This window comes from Leucoraja erinacea, chromosome 2 (genome assembly GCF_028641065.1).
Source record: "Leucoraja erinacea ecotype New England chromosome 2, Leri_hhj_1, whole genome shotgun sequence".
NCBI lineage: Eukaryota > Metazoa > Chordata > Chondrichthyes > Rajiformes > Rajidae > Leucoraja > Leucoraja erinaceus.
This window is the reverse complement of record NC_073378.1, coordinates 4,925,377-4,945,854: the sequence shown is the minus strand read 5'-3', so window position 1 is coordinate 4,945,854 and position 20,478 is coordinate 4,925,377. Positions and strand designations below refer to the sequence as shown.

The window sequence follows — 20,478 nt, the reverse complement described above, 5'->3', positions numbered from 1 at the left end:
TGGACTAGAAGGGCCGAGATGGCCTGTTTCCGTGCTGTGATTGTTATATGGTGAATGATTTTTGCCGTGACTTTAATTCCCCCACAGGCCCAGTTGGAGGCCCAGAAAGCCACCCAGGATTTTCAACGCGCCACGGAGGTGTTGCGGGCAGCCAAGGAAACGATTGCTCTGGCTGAACAGAGGCTGCTGGAAGACGAAGAGCGTCAGTTTGATTCGGCGTGGCAGGAGATGCTTAATCACGCAACACAGCGGGTAAGTTAAACCCTAACGTGGCCCGTAAATACTCTGCCTGCATGTACGTGCTAGAAGCATGTACTCTGCATCCATTCCCAGATCTAAGGCCTGATGGAGTCATTGAGTCGTACATCAAGGGATCAGGCCCTTCGGCCCAACTTCCCATTGCCAGCGGACAATTTACAGAAGCCAATTAACTTAGAAAACCTGGATTTTGGAATTTTGGAATGTGGGAGGAAACCGGAGGATCCCCGTGCAGTCACAGGAAGAACTTGCAAACTCCACACAGACAGCACCTACAGTTAGGATCAAACCCAGGTCTCTGGTGCTGTAAGGCGGGAACTCTACCATTGTGTCATGTGGTATAATGATTAAAAAAAATATATCGATATTGCCTTCAGCGGATATAATAAATGGGGGCAGAGGAAATGAATGCTTTTAAATCTTTATTTCCTAGTTTTGGAATAATGTGTTGGTAGTCTCCCACCCCCCCCCTCCCCCCTCCCCCTCCCCCTCCCCCTCCCCCCTCCCCCACATTCCAGTTACAATCCGATCAGATGGAGTAAGAGCGGGACCCTTCTAACCCCAGTTGTAGAGTGGAATGCATTATTGAAAAGATTAGATACTGATCCTTGTGACTGTCCTCGCCTCCTCCGGAAACGTTGTTATCAGAGTAAAAGATACTTCAGGGGAAAGATCAACGTTAGCATGGTGCTGGCACAGCAAGATCCAGACTATCTGGTGTTTGGCCCACGGCTCAAATCCCAGTAGAACAATATTTATCATACATACAATCTCCTTGTGTGGAAGGTGGCCATTCAGTCCACGGCAGCTCTCTCAGGATCTGGCCCTCCTGCGCTTTCAGGTCCCTTTTGGACAATGCATTTGTTCCAACTCACTGCAATAACATAGACAGCAGAGAGGCAGGGATAATCTCTTTTCTAAAACTTGCTTAAACCGGTTAATTGAGACACAAGCGACTGCAAGTGCTGGAAACCCAAGTAAAACTCAGTGCTGGAGGAACTCAGTGGGTTATGCAGCATGTGGGGAGGGAATGGACAGGTGACGTTTTTGGTTTGGGCTCTTCTTCAGTCTGAAGAAGGGTCCTGAACAGAGAAATGTCTTTTGTCCTTGGTTGATGATTCTCTTCCCAGTTGCATAAACTTATTAAAGTAATTGTGACTATTATTGAATTTCGTGGAACTTTCTGCTTCTAGGAGAACAATCCTTATTCTTCTACTATTTCCATGTCTTTCCTGAGGATACTGTGCGCACACATTCCACACATTAGCTGGGTTCCTTTTCCCAACAGTTGTGGTCTTGGGAGTGGGTGTTGTTCTAGTCCGAGTTGCATTTAAAAAATGTGTCTTTTTTAATTCTATGCGGTGTTCTATCTTTAATCTGGGGAGGAAATTAATCCAATGGGTTTCTCGGCATAAGCTTTGCCTTCTGAGTAATATCTAGAATTTGCAATGAACCATCCCCAGTTGCTAGCCGAGACTGGCTTCCAAATATACAGCCATTAAGGCATAGAAAGAATTTTATGAACAATGCCAATACTAGTTGGTTGTCTGTGGCATTTGGTTCTGTATTAATTAAACATTTTGTAAAGCTCTTTAACTTATGTCAGTGAAGTAACATAACATGTTCTTGCTTTATCAGACCAGTGACTAAGAAAGAGGAAATCCTCATATTGTACTGAGTCATTGAGAGGAATTTCTTCATCTACTTTTCATGTGATAGGAGCAGAATTAGGTCATTCGGCCCATCAAGTCTACTCTGCCATTCAATCATGGCGGATCTATCTCACCCTCCTAACCCCATTCTCCTGCCTTCTCTGCATAACCTGAGACTCGTACTAATCAAGAATCTATCTATCTCTGCCTTAAAAACATCCAGACTTGGCCTCCACAGCCTTCTGTGGCAATGAATTACACAGATTCACCACCCTCACGAAATAAATTACGCCTCATCTCCTTCTTAAAGGAACGTCTATTAATTCAGAGGCTATGACCTCTGGTCCTAGACTCTCCCACTAGTGGAAGCATCCCCTCCACATCCACTATATCCAGGCCTTTCACTATTCTGTGAGTTTCTTCCTCCCTAGTTAATAAATGTCACCTGTCAGTGTAGGGACTATCAAGGGATTGATCCGGCGGTTGAAAAAATTCCATTTCCCTTGACATGTCTGAATGGTTTCGACCCAAAACATCACTTATCCATTTCCACCAGAGATGCTGCCTGACCTTCTGAATTACTCCAGCACTTTGTGTCCTTTCACCTGGCAGCTGAGGTGGCTTGAACCAGGATTGAAGTTAATAAATTCATAGGTTTTAGGGGCAGAATTAGGCCATTTGGCCCCATCAAGCCTACTCCGCCATTCAATCATGGCTGATCTATCTGTACATCTCAACCCCATTCTCCTGCCTTCGCCCCATAACCCCTGACACCCGTACTAATCAATAATCTGTCTCTCAGCCTTCAAATACCTATTGACTTGGCCTCCGCAGTTGTCTGTGGCAATGAACTCCACTCTCACAACAAAGGTAGGCATGCAGGTGCAGCAGGCAGTAAAGAAAGCGAATGGTATGTTAGCTATCATTGCAAAAGGATTTGAGTATAGGAGCAGGGATGTTCTACTGCAGTTGTACAGGGTCTTGGTGAGACCACACCTGGAGTATTGCGTGCAGTTTTGGTCTCCAAATCTGAGGAAGGACATTATTGCCATAGAGGGAGTGCAGAGACGGTTCACCAGACTGATTCCTGGGATGTCAGGACTGTCTTATGAAGAAAGACTGGATAGACTTGGTTTATACTCTCTAGAATTTAGGAGATTGAGAGGGGATCTTATAGAAACTTACAAAATTCTTAAGGGGTTGGACAGGCTAGATGCAGGAAGATTGTTTCCCGATGTTAGGTAAGTCCAGGACACGGGGTCACAGCTTAAGGATAAGGGGGAAATCCTTTAAAAAACCGAGATGAGAAGAACTTTTTTCACACAGAGAGTGGTGAATCTCTGGAACTCTCTGCCACAGAGGGTAGTTGAGGCCAGTTCATTGGCTATATTTAAGAGGGAGTTAGATGTGGCCCTTGTGGCTAAAGGGATCAGGGGGGTATGGAGAGAAGGCAGGTACGGATACTGAGTTGGATGATCAGCCATGATCATATTGAATGGCGGTGCAGGCTCGAAGGGCCGAATGGCCTACTCCTGCACCTAATTTCTATGTTTCTACGTTACTGCAATTTAGAATTAAGATGAGTGGATTGTGATCTCCCAGGATATTGAACCTCTGAAATTTACTGAGACTGACTACCCCCCTTCCCCAATCCTCCCAATCCCCCCAATCTCTGCACATTCCCATTCTTTTCAACTTCACTTTAAATTCATGCTTCATGTATCTTGTGTTGGCAGATTAATTTCCCTTCTGGGATTAATAAAGGTCTATTAATCCCTGAAAAGTGGGGCGAGTCAAAATAGGGCTGCCTTTTAGAGTGTAGGAAAGAACTGTAGGTGCTGGTTTAAATCACAGGTAGACACACAAATGCTGGAATAACTCAGCAGGACAGACAGCATCTCTGAAGAGAAGGATCAGTCTGAAGAAGGGTCTCGATCCGAAACGTCACTCATTCCTTCTCTCCAGAGATGCAGCCTGTCCCGCTGAGTTACTCCAGCATTTTGTGTCAACCTGCTTCTTGCAGTCTTGTGCCCAAAACATGGGGTTTGCCCCTCTGTTGGCAGGAAAGCTGAGAAAACAATGCTATGTTGCTTGGCGAAGACTGAAAGTCTTCACCCTGGCCATTCCCTCTTCTCTCTTCTAGGATCTCGAATGCTCGGACGCCCAGATTTAAGAACGGTATCTTCCCAACCCGAAGGGGTGGTACAATGGTGCAGTGGTAGAGCTGCCGCCTCACAGGCTGAAGTAACGCAGGAAAACATAGGTAGCTGACGTTTTGGGTTGGGACCTTCTTCAGAGTCACATCAGACTCTACCCAAAACGTTTACCTATCCATGTTTAACTGAGATCCATCCTGACCTGTTGAGTTGCTTCAACGCTTTGTCTCCGTTACTGATTTTAAATGTATTACATTATTGATTGTTGATTTTATTTATGTGTTATTACATGAATGTGCCTGTAAAGCTGCAGCAAGTAAGAATTTATTTCATGTCAAGTTTATTTGTCACATACACATACGTGCCAGTGAAAGCTGCAGCAAGTAAGATTTTTTGTGCAAAAGTCTAACACAAAACATGACAAATTATAGACACAATCTTGACACACTTCGATAATGATGATAGGAAAAACGTATCTGTAGAGTTAGTCCCTGGTGAGATAGGCGTTTTTTACAGTCCGAATGGCCTCTGGGGAGAAACTACACATGACAATTAGACACTCTTGACTACTTCGATACATGATGAAGTATGATACATGATCACTTGACTTGACTTGACGATTTGAAATGTGTGCCAGTAGGTCCACTTCCTAGATTCTAATTAAAACTTGAGCATTACAAGTTGTGGGTGAGTTTCCATGGAATTCCTGACCTCAACATAATTATCTATCAATGCAGAGCAGAAAAGCGGAAATCCACCGCCACCGCACGTCTCGAGTGACTCACTTTCAATCATTACACATGTGCCCACACTTTTAGTTTCGTTACAGCAGGGAAACAGGCCCCATGGCCCATGGTTTCCGCACCGACCAGTGATTCCTGCACACTTACACTGTCACTCACTCTGGGGACAATTTACAATTATACCAAGCAAATTAACCAATAAATCTGGTTTAACATACAGCATCTGATTTAACATCTGGTTTAACATAAAACATATTAAAAAAAAATAGGTGCAGGATTAGGCCATTCGGCCAAAGAACAGTGAATGGTTCTGATGTTTTAATTTCAATGTATAAATATAGGTATGTTGCAAAGCATACCTGAAGCGTCGCTGAAAATCTGTCCCAGCCCGTGTGCGCGATTTTGGCGCCGTTTAGAGGGGGGCGGGTTTAAAACGCGATTTTCCCTAGGCTGTTCAAATCGAGGATGTTTAGCCTAGTTAATTATTAACGAAAAATCGCTGGAAGATTCCGTCGCTTTAGCTATTATTACTTTTAAGGGCTTTGTATAATAGTTATAGTAGTGTAAAAATTAACCTCTAAACCCCCGACCGCCGGCAACGGGTGGGATCTCATACAGGGGACAACAGAAGGTAGGCTGTTTATTTTTACGTTAAAAAGGGCTTCTTAAGATCCCTTTATACAAAGTTTAAAGTTGCGAGTAGCTAATTTTGGGCCCATTATATCCCGCAGTATTTTTCTGGGCATTTGAGGGCACAAATCTACTGCAATGTGAACGTTCTAAACCAGTGCGTTCACAGGATCCCACTAGAAAGCCGATTTAAATTTACTTTAATTTACAGCAATTGAACACTAAATTCCTTCCATTTGGCCTATAAATGAATGTAAATGAGATTTAAAATTCATGTTTTATTGTGAATTATTTGTGAATATTATTTGGACACTTAGGCTATTTAAAAAATGTTAATCATTTATTAAGAAATAGATAGATGTTTAGATCTAGTAATTGAAGTTTGAAATTAGCTACAATTGGCTAACTAACTAATTATATTCTTTAATTTCAGGTCATCCAAGTAAGATTATTTTATATTTGTTTCAGAATGCTTCAACTATGATAACTGAAAATTTCATTCAGTTCTCTTAATTTTTAAGAAGGTTATGGGCTTTTGACTGTCCAGGATCACAGCTTTTTTGTTATGTCCATAGAAAATCAATAGGGAACAAGATGCTAATTTCAGAGTATGAAAATGGCCATAAATGTTTAAATACTTGAGATATGAAAGTCAATTAGGTGTCAAATTAAACTTCTTTTTATGCTTTATCTGATGGAATAAATTGCAGACTTGATTTTTAAAATCTCAAAATTTTGTAACATTGCTAATAAATAAATATACATGGTAGCACAGTGGTGCCTCGCAACTCCAGAGACCCGAGTTTGAACAAGACCTCAAATGTTTTTGGTCTCTTCCTTCGGGGGGGATGCGACTTCTCTTGTCGTATCCCCCGTGTCCATCTCCGTCTGTGCCGAGGCCTAATGGCGGAGCTGGCGGCCACGGAGCTGGGGCATCTGGCGGCAGCAGCAACCCGACAACGGAGCTGTGGCATTCCAGCAGGAGCGGCAACCCGGCATCGGAGCTGTGGCATTGCAGCGGCAGCGGCAGCAGCGACCTGACATCGGAGCTGAGGCGTTCCGGCGGCAGCAGCGGCAGCAGCGACCCGGCATCGGAGCTGTGGCGTTCCGGCGGCAGCGGCAATCCGACAACGGAGCTGTGGCGTTGCAACAGCGACCCGACAACGGAGCTGTGGCGTTGCAACAGCGACCCGACAACGGAGCTGTGGCGTTCCGGCGGCGACCTGACCTCGGTGGACGACAACGTCGGGAGCTCACAGGTCGCCTTGGAGCAGAGGGAGAACAAGGAGGGAAGAGACAAGGGCTTTAAGATTTTTGCCTTCCATCACAGTGAGGAGGTGTTTGGTGAACTCACTGTGATGGATGTTAAATTTGTGTTTATTGTGTGTTTTTGTCATTTTTATTATATGTATGACTGCAAGGCAACGAAATTTCAATAAAGGCTTCTTTACTTTACTTTACTTGTCTGTGAGGAGTTTGCACGTTCTCCCTGTGATTGCGTGGGCTTCCTCCAGGTGCGTTGGTTTCCTCCCACATTCCAAAGATGTGTGGATTTGTAGATTTGTAGGTTGCCTTCTATACATTGCCTCTAGTGTGTAGGGGGTGGATGAGAAAGTAGGACAACACAGAACCAGTGTGACTGGGTGATCAACGGTCGGTGTGGGCTGCAGGGCCTGTTTCCATGCTGTATCTTTCAATACTTTGTGGGGTTGGATGGGAAAATCAGCGTGCAGAAAGAAATCAAAAGCAGTGTGATTCTTGCAGTTTCGTTTGGGACCAACATTTAAACCAGCTAAGTTTTGATAAGGCAGCATGTACTGTAGCTTCTATAGATCATGGAAAGGACACCTGATTATATTCCTCAGACCTGAACTGGTTATGTCAGCTCCTGCTCCTGGTGTTAGTGGGTTAATTGACAACTGACAATTGTGCCAATTGAGTGGTAGAATCTTGAGAGAGTTTATTTTAAAGATACAGGATGGAAACAGGGCCTTCAGTCCAAGTCCACGCCGATCATGAAACACCCATTGATAGAAACATAGACAATAGGTGCAGGAGTAGGCCATTCGGCCCTTCGAGCCTGCACCGCCATTCAATATGATCATGGCTGATCATCCAACTCAGTATCCCGTACCTGCCTTCTCTCCATACCCCCTGATCCTTTTAGCCACATGGGCCACATCTAACTCCCTCTTAAATATAGCCAATTAACTATGGCCTCAACTACCTTCTGTGGCAGAGAATTCCACAGATTCACCACTCTCTGTGTACATTTTTTTTTTCTCATCTCGGTCCTAAAAGACTTCCCACCTATCCTTAAACTGTGACCCCTTGTTCTGGACTTCCCCAACATTGTGAACAATCTTCCTGCATCTAGCCTGTCCAACCCCTTAAGAATTTTGTAAGTTTCTATAAGATTCCCCCTCAATCTTCTAAATTCTAGCGAGTACAAGCCGAGTCTATCCAGTCTTTCTTCATATGAAAGTCCTGACATCCCAGGAATCGGTCTGGTGAACCTTCTCTGTACTCCCTCTATGGCAAGAATGTCTTTCCTCAGATTAGGAGACCAAAACTATACGCAATACTCCAGGTGTGGTCTCACCAAGACCCTGTACAACTGCAGTAGAACCTCCCTGCTCCTATACTCAAATCCTTTTGCTATGATATTAGTTCTATGTTATCTCACTTTCTCATCCACTCCCTACACATTTGGGTAACTTTACAGAGGCCAATTAACTGACAAACCCGCACGTATTTGGGATGTACGAGGCAACCGGGGCATCAAAGCGTATCCGCGCAGTCACAGGGAGAACGTGCAAACTTCACAGAGACAGCGCCCGAGTTCGGGATCGAACCCGGGATTCTGCCGCTGTAAGGCATCGCCTCCTCCAGCCGTGCCACCCTCCTAATTGATGAGAATGTGGGGGGAACAGAATGGGATAAATGTAGGTTTAATTTAAATGCTTAGTCGAAAGCCAGTGCAGACTCGATGGGCGAAAGTGGGACAACGAGCTTTTTGTGCAAGCTATTTGCAATCGGGTGTTTTTACCGTGCAGATTGCAGCTTACTCATCCAATTAATTTCCTATACTACGTAGGTTATGGAAGCAGAACAGACCAAGACGAGGAGTGAGCTGCTGCACAAAGACACGGCCATGAAGTACAATGCAGCAATGAGCAGGATGAAGCAACTTGAGAAGAAACTGAAGCGAAGCATTAATAAATCCAAGTGAGTTCTGCATTACTCTCTCACCTTCATAAGATCATAAAGTCATAGGAGCAGAATTAGGCCATTCAGCCCATCATGGCTGATCTATCTCTGACAGCCATACTAATCAAGAATCTATCTATCTCTGCCTTAAAAAATACCCATTACATAGAAACATAGAAACATAGAAATTAGGTGCAGGAGTAGGCCATTCGGCCCTTCGAGCCTGCACCGCCATTCAATATAATCATGGCTGATCATCCAACTCAGTATCCCGTACCTGCTTTCTCTCCATACCCTCTGATCCCCTTGGCCACAAGGGCCACATCTAACTCCCTCTTAAATATAGCCAATGAACTGGCCTCAACTACCCTATGTGGCAGAGAGTTCCAGAGATTCACCACTCTCTGTGTGAAAAAGTTCTCCTCATCTCGGTTTTAAAGGATTTCCCCCTTATCCTTAAGCTGTGACCCCTTGTCCTGGAGTCCTGGAGCATTGACTTGGCCTCTGCAGCCTTCCGTGGGAAAGAATTCCACAGATTCACCACCCTCTGACTAAATAAATTTCTCCTCATCTCCTTCCTAAAGGAACATCCTTTAATTCTGAGGTTATGGCCTCTGGTCCTAGACTCTCCCACTAGTGGAAACATCCTCTCCACATCCACTCAGTTGCAGTCTTTCACTATCCTTGTGAATCCAAAATGCTTTCTCCACTCCCCAGTACTCTGTTCTCTACCCAACACATCCACGTGTACTTCAAGGAGTGACAGCTGTGACAGAATGATTTCACTTGTAATAATGTGTATTTTCTGTCTCTTGTGTAGGCCATACTTTGAACTGAAAGCGAAATACTACCTGCAGATGGAGGTGAGCACAGACGTGAAGTCAGAATTCAGGGGCAGTATATCTGGTGATAAAAGAAACCCAGATCCTGGGACAGCGACGGGGTGAAATGCAGTTATTTTTGATATGTAAATCATAAATGTACACAATATGTTTGCAAGTATGGTAGGGAATTGAGGAATGCAGTTGAACAGAGGGATCTAGGAATAACTGTGCACAGTTCCCTGAAAGTGGAATCTCATGTAGATAGGGTGGTAAAGAAAGCTTTTGCTGTGCTGGCCTTTATAAATCAGAGCATTGAGTATAGAAGTTGGGATGTAATGTTAAAATTGTACAAGGCATTGGTGAGGCCAATTCTGGAGTATGGTGTACAATTTTGGTCGCCTAATTATAGGAAAGATGTCAACAAAACAGAGAGAGTACAGAGGAGATTTATTAGAATGTTGCCTGGGTTTCAGCAAATTAAGTTACAGAGAAAGGTTGAACAAGTTAGGTCTTTATTCTTTGGAGCGCAGAAGGTTAAGGGGGGACTTGATAGAGGTCTTTAAAACGATGAGAGGGATAGACAGAGTTGATGTGGACAAGCTTTTCCCTTTGAGAATAGGGAAGATTCAAACAAGAGGACATGACGAGAATTAAGGGACAGAAGTTTAGGGGTAACATGAGGGGGAACTTCTTTACTCAGAGAGTGGTGGCTGTGTGGAATGAGCTTTTTGAAAAATTTAACCATATAACCATATAACAATTACAGCACGGAAGCTTCCAGTGGAAGTGGTGGAGGCAGGTTCGTTTTTATCATTTAAAAATAAATTGGATAGTTATATGGACGGGAAAGGAATGGAGGGTTATGGTCTGAGTGCAGGTATATGGGACTAGGGGAGATTATGTGTTCGGCACGGACTAGAAGGGCCGAGATGGCCTGTTTCCGTGCTGTAATTGTTATATGGTTATATTATATGGTATAGTCTGTAGGACTACATGCATTGAGGTTGCATTGTCAGTAGCATTACGAATAGCGGGAAGGTGGAACTGTTAGAATTCCTCGATGAGGGAATGTAGATGTATTAATAAAATAGATTGGAGCAGATAACACTGATGCACCAGAAGAGAGGAAGCAGAGAGAGATTGCAGAGCCAGAGAGCAGGTGGAATCACCATAGAGCCTGTGAGCCCCTGGCTACCACCCCTTCCCCAGCACCTTGTTCTCATACCTTTCCCAGCCAACAATGGACCTTTAACGGGCTTCACCCTTCCTTGGTCATCGGCTGCTGCCCCTAATTAGTTCTGGCCATTCCCTACCTCCAGTCCCTCCCCACCCCTCTACTTTCCGTTTGCAGAACGGTTCTGACCCAAAACGTCACCCATCGATTTTCTTCTGAGATGCTGCCTGACCCGCTGAGTTACTCCGACACTTTGTGTCCATCTACCAGAAGAGAGGATTGATTGTAAATAGGGGCAAAGATATTTGAATAATGCAGAGTAAAGTGAGATGTGACAAGTAGTGCAGGAGACGAGTATGAATGCTTGCAGTTATATTGGGCCAAATATCTAGTGAAACTGCTGCAGATTCTTTGCAACTTGTATATGTGAAATATAAGTTCCCTTCATTTGATTCTAACCGTGAGTTTAAGATCCAAAAATCTTCAGTAACACAGTACAGCAGGCCATTTATATCGAAGATAGACACAAAAAGCTGGAGTAACTCAGCGGGACGGGTAGCATCTCTGGAGAGAAGGAATGGGTGATGTTTTGGGTCGAGACCCTTCAGACTAGTTAGGGATGAGGGAAATGAGAGATCTGGGTGATGATGTAGAGAGATAAAGAACAATGAATGAAAGATGCAAGAAAGTAACCATGATGAAGGAAACAGGCCATTGTTACCTGTTTGTTAGGAGAAACCGAGCAGCTAATGTGACTTGGATGGGGGAGGGATAGAGAGAGAGAGAGGAGAGGGAATGCCGGGGCTACCCTGAGTTCCCGCTGAGTGTTAACTGATTGCTGGTTTAAATCCTCTTGTCAGCAACTGAAGAAGAATGTGGATGAACTGCAGACCAAGCTGTCTTCAGCCAAAGGGGAGTACAGAGCTGCCTTGAAGAACCTGGAGATGATCTCTGATGAGATTCACGAGAGGAGGCGTTCCAACGTTATTGGACCCAGAGGGCGAGGGGTTGGTGCTGAGGGAAATGAAAACTCTCTCGAAGACTTATCCAGCCTGAAGACAGACCCCGATGAGTTATCTGGTGAGTCTGGTTATGCCCCTGAATCATTGCTTTGTGTCTCTGTTACAAGTAACCTTTGTGTTGCTAGGATGTGGAATTCTAACCCACTTCCCATTTTGGTTGCACTTCTAGCTGCAGACACCACTTCTGCATATTGTACACTATTGTACACTATCATCACACTTTCCTTGGGAACTAATACTTGGAACTAATACTTGGAAGTAACGATTCTAAAATTGAACGTGGTTTAGTTTAGAAATACAGCGTGGAAACAGGCCCTGTGGCCCATTGAGTCCGTGCCGACCAGCGATCCCTGCACACTAACGTTATCCACTAGGGACAATTTACAATTTCTCCATAGCCAATTATCCTACAAATCTCTGGAGTGTCGGGGGGGAAAACTGGAAATCCCGGAGGAAACCCACACAAGTCATAGGGAGAACATACAAACTCGGTACAGACAAGCACCCGTGGTCGGGATCGAACCTGGGTCTCTGGCGCTGTAAGGCAGCAACTCTACCGCTGTGCCGCCTGCATGGGTATGGTCAGTATTTAAAAATCTGCCCTTTTGGGGAGGGGAGGTGTAAGGTGAGAGGGGAAAGATTTAATCGGTGTGGGTGTATGGAAGCTGCCATTGGAAGTAGCTGACGCAGATATTATAACAACATTTAAAATACATTGTAACAAGACAATGGGTTAGAGGGATATTGTATTGTATTGTATATCTTTATTGTCATTTCCTGAGTATTCACATACCCAGAGGAAACAAAAAAACGTTGCTCAACCAGTGTCCATTCAGTGTGCATTAAAAATAAATAGAAATAAAAATACATATATCATGAACAAATTTAACACTCTACTAAACATTCACCAGGCATTCTGATCGGCAGCGGCACGACAAACCAACGATTCCCGCACACGAGCACTATCCTCCACACACCCGTGACAATTTACAATTATACCAAGCCAATGAACCAATTAGCCAAGGAAACCGGGGATCCTGGAGAAACCCAGGCAGTCACGGGGAGAACGTACAAATGCCGTGGAGACAGCACTCGTAGTCAGGATCGAACCCGGGTCTCCGGCGCTGTAAGGCAGCAACTCTACCACTTGTGTGCAAAGGGAAAATTCTTAAAAATAAATCCGAGTCCAAAAAGCAGAGTAAATGTTGAATGTGGCTAAAATACAAGTTGACTGCAAAATAAAGATACCCAACAGACCACAAATATTTACTCACACAATTCACACTTTCACACACGTCGCTGTCAGATTCAATTAACTATCTGATGCCTCGTTGAAATAGAAACAATAAGATGTGACCACAGGGCTTGATTGCTTAATTGTAGCCACACAATTGATGTAACAATGGAGGAGGAACAAAGAGTTGGAGATGATACACAGGGCTGAGCTGCCAAGAAATCTGAGTCGTGTTTAATGTGACTATGAGTGTGCCAGTCAGTGCACTGCTGATCTTCACGTTGCCAATGCAACAACTCATTTTTATACACGGGTCTTAATAGAGAAAAGCATTCCAAAGGGATTTGTAGAACGGGAGCAATCAGCTGGGGTGACCAACACGATACAATAATCAGATTAAATTTGAAGGAATGTACCATTAATCTTAATGTTTCGGTAGGAAGGACCATTTGTGGTTTCATTCATGTGACTTTTGATAAATGCATCACATTGTGTGTTACTTTGAATTGCTTTCCGTCGCCCAGCCTTGCAAACATAACGCACGCAAATCATCATTGTTCATTGTTTTACTTCAAACTTGCCTGAACACCACCAATCGTCATTCTCTTGTGAACTGCTGTGCCCATTTTTGGATCTTAGCGAGGGTCTTTCAATAACAATGTGCTATATTGTGTGAATCTGCCCCCAGGGGAAACAATGAAGGGAGTAATTCTGAAGGTCTTTGTTTCTGATCTGGAGCAGTGCTTTGTCATCGTGCATTCTGAATCAAAAGCCTGTGCGTTCTGGTCCCACCACTGACGTGTTATCTCAGCTGCCTTGTTCAGTGCAGCATCAGCCTCTGACAGAAGAGGCATCTTTCGGGGAGGCATTCATTGCCACAGACCACTGTGGTGGCCACATCTTTTTAAAATATCTTTAAAACGCAGTTTCTTGATTAGTAAGGTAGTCAATGGTTATGGGTTATGGGCAGGTGAATGGGGTTAAGACTCAAAACATCACCCATTCCTTACCTCCAGAGATGTTGCCTGTCCCGCTGAGTTACTCCAGCATTTTGTGTCTATGGTGTAAACCAGCATCTGCAGTTCCTTCCTACACTATTGTTTTATGTTCTATGTTCAACGTCTCTTCATAAGATCATAAGTTGATAGTAGAATTAGGCCGTTCAGCACATCAGGTCTACTCCGCCATTCAATCATGGCTGATCTATCTCTCCATCCAAACCCCATTCTCCTGCCTTCTCCCCATAACCTCATGACACCTGTATTAATGAAAAATCTGTCTATCTCTGCCATAAATATATCTACTGATGGCCTCTAAATTCCACAGATTCACCACCCTCTGACTAAAGAAATTTCTCCTCATCTCCTTCCTAAAAGAACGTCCTTTAATTCTGAAGCTATGAACTCTAGTCCTAGACTCTGCCACTAGTGGAAACATCTGCTCCACATCCACTCGATCCAAGCCTTTCACTATTCTGTAGGTTTCAACAAGGTCCCCCCTCATTCTTCTCAACTCCAGCGAGTACTGGCCCAGTGCCGACAAACTCCCGTGATATGTTAACTCACACATTCCTGGGATCATTCTTGTAAGCCTCCTCTGGACCTGCCCCAAAGCCAGCACATCCATCCTCGGATACGGTGCCCAAAATTGCTCACAATATCTGCCAGAGATGTTTTAAACTTACTTAAAGGACTTTGACACCTGTTGTATGTTCAGAGGGCAGAGCGGAGAGCACAGAGATTTTTTTTTTTTTTCCCCCCTTTTTCCTTCCGCCCACAACATGTAAAAGAATATGTGATTCTGTTCCATTCTGTTTGTAGTATGTTTGTTTGTTTGTTTTTCGCACAAAGCCCGCGAGCATTGCCACTTTTCATTTCACTGCACATCTCGTATGTGTACGTGACGAATAAACTTGACTTGATACTGCTTGAGGCATTCTCACCTCGTAACAGACTGCTCTGCCTCATGGCCCTCCTGGATGCAAAGAGTTAACTCACTCGGCTCTTTGAAAAGGTTCAGGCAGGCGAGGACCACGGATATAATTCCTGGCAGCAGGCCAAATCCTGCCTGATGCAGTTCAATGCCTTTCCTTTATATTACACGAAGGGGAACATCATAGCTCGGAACAGTGTGACTTGCTATATTAACTACAAGAAGGTTGGATAAACTTACAGATTATTTTCTCCGGAGCTTTGGAGGCTGAGATGAGACCTGATATACATTTATGAGCAGCATTCATTTGGTAGACAGTCGGAACCTTTTTCCCAGGATGGAAAAAATTAATTGAGGAAATTGATTGATTTTGTGAGAGGGATTGATTAAAGGAGATGTGTGGGGCAAGATTTTTTAAACTTGGTGTGGTGGATGCCTGGAATGTGCTGTCAGGAATGGTGGTGGCGGTGGTAGTTTTAAGAGGCTATTAGACAAACGAATAGGCAGTGACCCGAGAGATTATGGACTATATAAACACAGATGGAATTAGTTTAATTTATCATCATGTTCAGTGCAACCAATGTGGGCTGAAGAACCTGTTCCTGTACCGTGCTGTTCTGCGCTTCCATTTTCTCCACAAATTCATTCCCACACAGGAAATGTATTTGCACATAAAATAGCTAATCTGATATTTGAGGTTGGAATTAAAAACTCTGTATAATTTAAAAACTCTGTACATTGAAACCAGAAAGGGCGAGGAAGACATCACTAATCCCCTGGTCTTCAGTGATCTAGCATTTCATATGTTCTTTTAATTTCTTCATCAAAAGAGATAGTTATGAAATGTACAATCCAATGAAGCTAGGCGCTGCATGATGTTGAATTTTTGATGAATTCTAGTTGATATCCCGTAATTCCCTCTTTTCCAGTGACATCTGAGATATTTGATGATGACAATTGCAGTGACCATGTCTCTGAAGATTCGGAGAGTCAGTGTGAGTCCAGTTTAGGCTCCTGCCCAACCAGCCCCTTGGACCAGCCGAACCCCTTTCCTCTGGTGACTCATCCCCCCAGCATGGAGCTGTTGAGCCCACTGTCTGATTGTGCGACAGGCTCTCCTGTTCTGGGGCCTCGCAGTGAATGCAGCGGAGCTTCCTCTCCCGAGTGTGACGCTGAACGAGGTCAGTGATGCTTTGGGGATTACCTTGGTAGGAAAATATGTCCTCGCCGCCCGGCTTGTCCGCAGTCCACTGGGGGAGGCCCGTGGGGCGAGTCGGGCCGACCGGGGCACATTCAGGTCTTCGGCGGCACGGTTGTTCGGCGGATGGGTCGGGCCTGCGCGGCTCCCCGCCCCTGGGACACTGGGAGGGAGGAACTGCAGATGCTGCTTTACACAACGAACACCCATTCCTTCTCTCCAGAGATGCTGCCTGACCCGCTGAGTTACTCCAGCATTTTGGGTCTATCTTCTGCCATTCTGCTCGTTACCCTGCAGCTCTTCACATTTCCAATCATCCTACTGCCGATCCCTGTTACTCCCTTAGTGGTTACTGTCTCCCTCGCACCTGCTTCATCTCAAAGACCAGTCCCACTTGCATGCCACTGCATGCGTTTGGCGCGACCAAACGGAAACGGAGTTCATGCGAGGTCCGCGCGTGACGTCATTTGCGTCATACTTACCAATCAGCTGGGCAGGAGGCGGGCCGACTGAATTTGGGCGTCGCACGGCGTTTGGCGGTGACTCCATCACGCAACGCCACACCGGGCGGTGACGTCATCGCGTAACGCCACCCGCTAGAACGGCGTCAAGACGCTGGTACGACCGCAATGCGCCTGCGTGCCGACAGGCCGTTGCCGCGCAAAGATTTCAGCCACTGCCAGAATTTCGGAGCCCCACGCGATGTCGGGACCAGCCCCGCACAACTCAGCGCTTCTAAGTGGGACCGGCCCCGCGCGGCCATACGGTGCCCGTACGCCTCAAGCGACCACAAGATCGCGTAATTTGCGAGCCAAGGTCGCGTAAGTGGGACAGGCCCTTTACCCTTGGGCTCCACCCATCTGTGTCCATTTTAGGTCCACACTCAAACCTCATCCTGGTCCTCTTGTCCCAATCTGCCACCAAATGACCAGAGCCCATCACTCAGTCGCTTCTGCGTGTGTCCTCGTCGCCTCTACCGCAGTGCCCCTCTCCCCGGCACCAATTACTCCCGCTTCTCCTCCCCACCATGTGGCCGATTACTCACGCATTCCTTGGTTAGTAGCCCCTTCGCTCACGGTTCATTCTACACGATCCCCGCCGGACCACCCTTTCAGATCCGCTTGCCATCCACTCTGCTTCACCCTGATGCTTCCGCTCCCAACTTGTCTGACCCCAAAAATGCACCCATTCCCGATCCTTGCTGCTTATCCTCGCCGCCTGATACCCCTGAGCCCTACGTGATTCTCTCGCTTCCCTACGCCTCCTCCAGCTTTGCAACAAGAAAGACTGGATAGACTCGGCTTGTACTCGCTGGAATTTAGAAGATTGAGGGGGGATCTTATAGAAACTTCTTAAGGGGTTGGACAGGCTAGATGCCGGAAGATTGTTCCCGATGTTGGGGAAGTCCAGGACAAGGGGTCACAGTTTACGTATAAGGGGCAAGTCTTTTAGGACTGAGATGAGAATGTTTTTTTTCACACAGAGTGTGGTGAATCTGTGCAATTCTCTGCCACAGAAAGTAGTTGAGGCCAGTTCATTGGCTATGTTTAAGAGGGAGTTAGATGTGGCCCTTGTGGCTAAAGGGATCAGGGGGTATGGAGAGAAGGCAGGTACAGGATACTGAGTTGGATGATCAGCCATGATTATATTGAATGGCGGTGCAGGCTCGAAGGGCCGAATGGCCTACTCCTGCACCTATTGTCTATGTTTCTAAATGCTTCGCATTTCGCACTCCACTCCCAATCGCCCTGGCTGTCCCTGCGACTGATTACAGTTGCACATTCCTTGGTTAGCTGCCCCTTTGCACGCTCCCTTCCTGCTTCACAGAAACAGATTACTCTCTGATATTTGTGCTGCTCATTGTAAAGTGTAGATCTGCACTAATGTCATTAAATTCATTTTTAAACTGAACTATGTTATTTGTTTGACCCCAAAATAAATAGGCTATTTATTTTGGTTATCTATTGTTTGATTGACATTGGATAAAACAGAATATAATGTACTAATCTTCAATCAATGTTATCTATCATTTGAACAGGGTACAGGGCTGAAGGTGTTGAAAGCACAGACAAACTGATGAATCAACAAACCATTGATGAGACAGCTCTGAATATCAGAGTAACTCAAATATCAGTCAAGTGCACCCAGCCACAGGAGAAGCAAATTTCAGCATTAGAAATCTGCAGTTTAGCTGGCTCAACTTCGTAAATAATGATGTGAAGCAACATCTTAAACATGCCAGAAGACATAACCAACGGCTTACTTGCTCACGTACACGGTTAAGGCCTTTGTAATTGCAGTCTGGCTGCAGACTGAAAGGTTTCTTTGAAGCATAGTTGATATTTGTAACTGGGATGAAAAGGAACCAAATGGACACCAGCAAAATATGTACATAGTCATTTGATTTCAGACTGGAGGCCAACTAACAGCAACCAACTTGTGCTGGAGACTCAGATTTGGAGATCCTCTGAACTTACTCGTATATGGCAGAGAAGGAACATGAATCAACTGAGGACACGCTTTGCTCCACTTATATTGTGTGCGATATTCACATGCGCCACTTAATTATGTCCCTTTTCACACCAAGACATGTTACATCGTTGTGTTCGAGTGTGCTACTGCGTTTGTGGTCTGTAATCCACCTTGGTTTCATACTGTTGAAGACCAGGCTCAAAGCAACCTCTCATGTTTCCTGTTGTTGAGAGAAGGACTTAAAAAAAGCAACTGAACAAAAGCAGAGAAGTGCTGAGAGTACTTCACTTCCTGTGGATAGTGTGTTAACAGGAGCGGTCAGACATGTGGAACGGCAGACTGGCGTCACTGAATTTCATGGTTGTTCCTTCATCTCCTCACCCAAGTGGAGGAAACTGAGAATTGTGGAGAAAACTGACCATTGTGATAGAACGGGCCTTTGGCTGAGAAATTGCTGCATTTTCACATAAATTTAGTTCCTCTGGCCAGCAATTTGCATTAAACTAAGTGCACTGCAGGCATCAACATGGTTTTGCTGCTGGGAATTGACTGTATGTACAGTTGAAAGGAAAATGGCCCGGACTTGGATGTGTGTATTGGGAATCAAGATTCTGAAAACTAGCGGAAACACAAGAGACTGCAGATGGTGGAATTTTGAGCAAAAGAAAAACTGCTGGAGGAACTCAGTGGGTCAGGCAGCATGTGGGGAGTGAAATGGACATAGAAACATAGGTGCAGGAGGAGGCCATTCAGCCCTTCGAGCCAGCACCGCCATTCATTGTGATCATGGCTGATCATCCCCCATCAATAACCCGTGCCAGCCTTCTACCCATATCCCTTGACTCCACTAGCCCCTAGAGCTTTCTTAAATCCATCCAGTGATTTGGCCTCCACTGCCGTCTGTGGCAGGGAATTCCATAAATTCACAACTCTCTGGGTCAAAAAGGTTTTTCTCACCTCAGTCTTAAATGACCTCCCCTTTATTCTAAGACTGTGGACCCTGGTTCTGGACTCGCCCAACATTGGGAACATTTTTTCCTGCATCTAGCTTGTCCAGTCCTTTTATAATTTTATATGTTTCTATAAGAATACCCCCTCATCCTTCTAAACTCCAGTGAATACAAGCCTCGTCTTTTCAATCTAAATCACAGATCACATGGATAGTCTGAAAAAGGGTCTGCACCTGAAACATCTGACCATTTTCCTCCACAGATGCTGCCTGACCTGCTGACTTCCTCCAGCACTTTGTGTTTCGTTAAATAAACAGCTCCTGAGTCTTATATCAAGGGGAAAAAAACTATGGTTTGACAAGAAGCTTTTGCTTTTCACTTGCCAATGGGAAAGCTTGCATGCTTTATATTTATGTTTAAAACATAACATGGTAGATCAATAATCATTAAATACTATTTTGAGTATTAGTTTTTTATACATTTCAGTATTGTAAAATTAAGTCATGTATAATAACTCTTCAACTTTTAATATAGGTTCTGTCATTTAATGTCTCATTGTTTTGAATATATATATATATATATATATATATATATATATATACACACATACAACTCATCTCTGCATTTGTGTTAATCTATCATGTACCTGTATGGATTTGGACAAGGATTATGCTCTTCAGAGGCAAAGACAAGTTAGTATGAAGACATTCTGACAATCTATCCGATATCTCTACCCTTTCTTGATTTCTTTGTCCCCATTACAGAAGAGACTATCGACTGATGTCTCTTACAAACCTACCGATTTCCAGATATCTGGACCACACTTCTTCCCACTCTGCTTCTTGCAAAGATTCTATCCCCTACTCTCAATTCTTCCGTCCCCGCCGCATCTGTTGTCAATGCGGTTTTCCGTATTAGGACATCCAAGTTGTCCTCATTCTTTAGGGGTCGTGGGTTCCACCCTTTGTCATGGGTGAGTCCTTCACAAATATCTCCCGTGTCCTGTAGTTCTACTCTCCCTCC

General features: G+C 44.8%; 1 protein-coding gene across 1 annotated transcript in view; it reads left to right on the top strand.

The window, feature by feature from the left end:
* Positions 1-19,751, top strand: part of sh3bp5b (SH3-domain binding protein 5b (BTK-associated)) — a 74,396-nt gene extending 54,645 nt beyond the window's left edge. Inside the window, exons 4-9 of the mRNA XM_055651052.1 lie at positions 88-252; positions 8,537-8,667; positions 9,470-9,512; positions 11,508-11,727; positions 15,765-16,016; positions 18,072-19,751. Of these exons, the coding sequence (XP_055507027.1) occupies positions 88-252; positions 8,537-8,667; positions 9,470-9,512; positions 11,508-11,727; positions 15,765-16,016; positions 18,072-18,241 (981 nt within the window). The 3' untranslated portion in view covers positions 18,242-19,751. The remainder of the gene's footprint in view (positions 1-87; positions 253-8,536; positions 8,668-9,469; positions 9,513-11,507; positions 11,728-15,764; positions 16,017-18,071) is intronic.
* Positions 19,752-20,478: the final 727 nt, after the last annotated feature.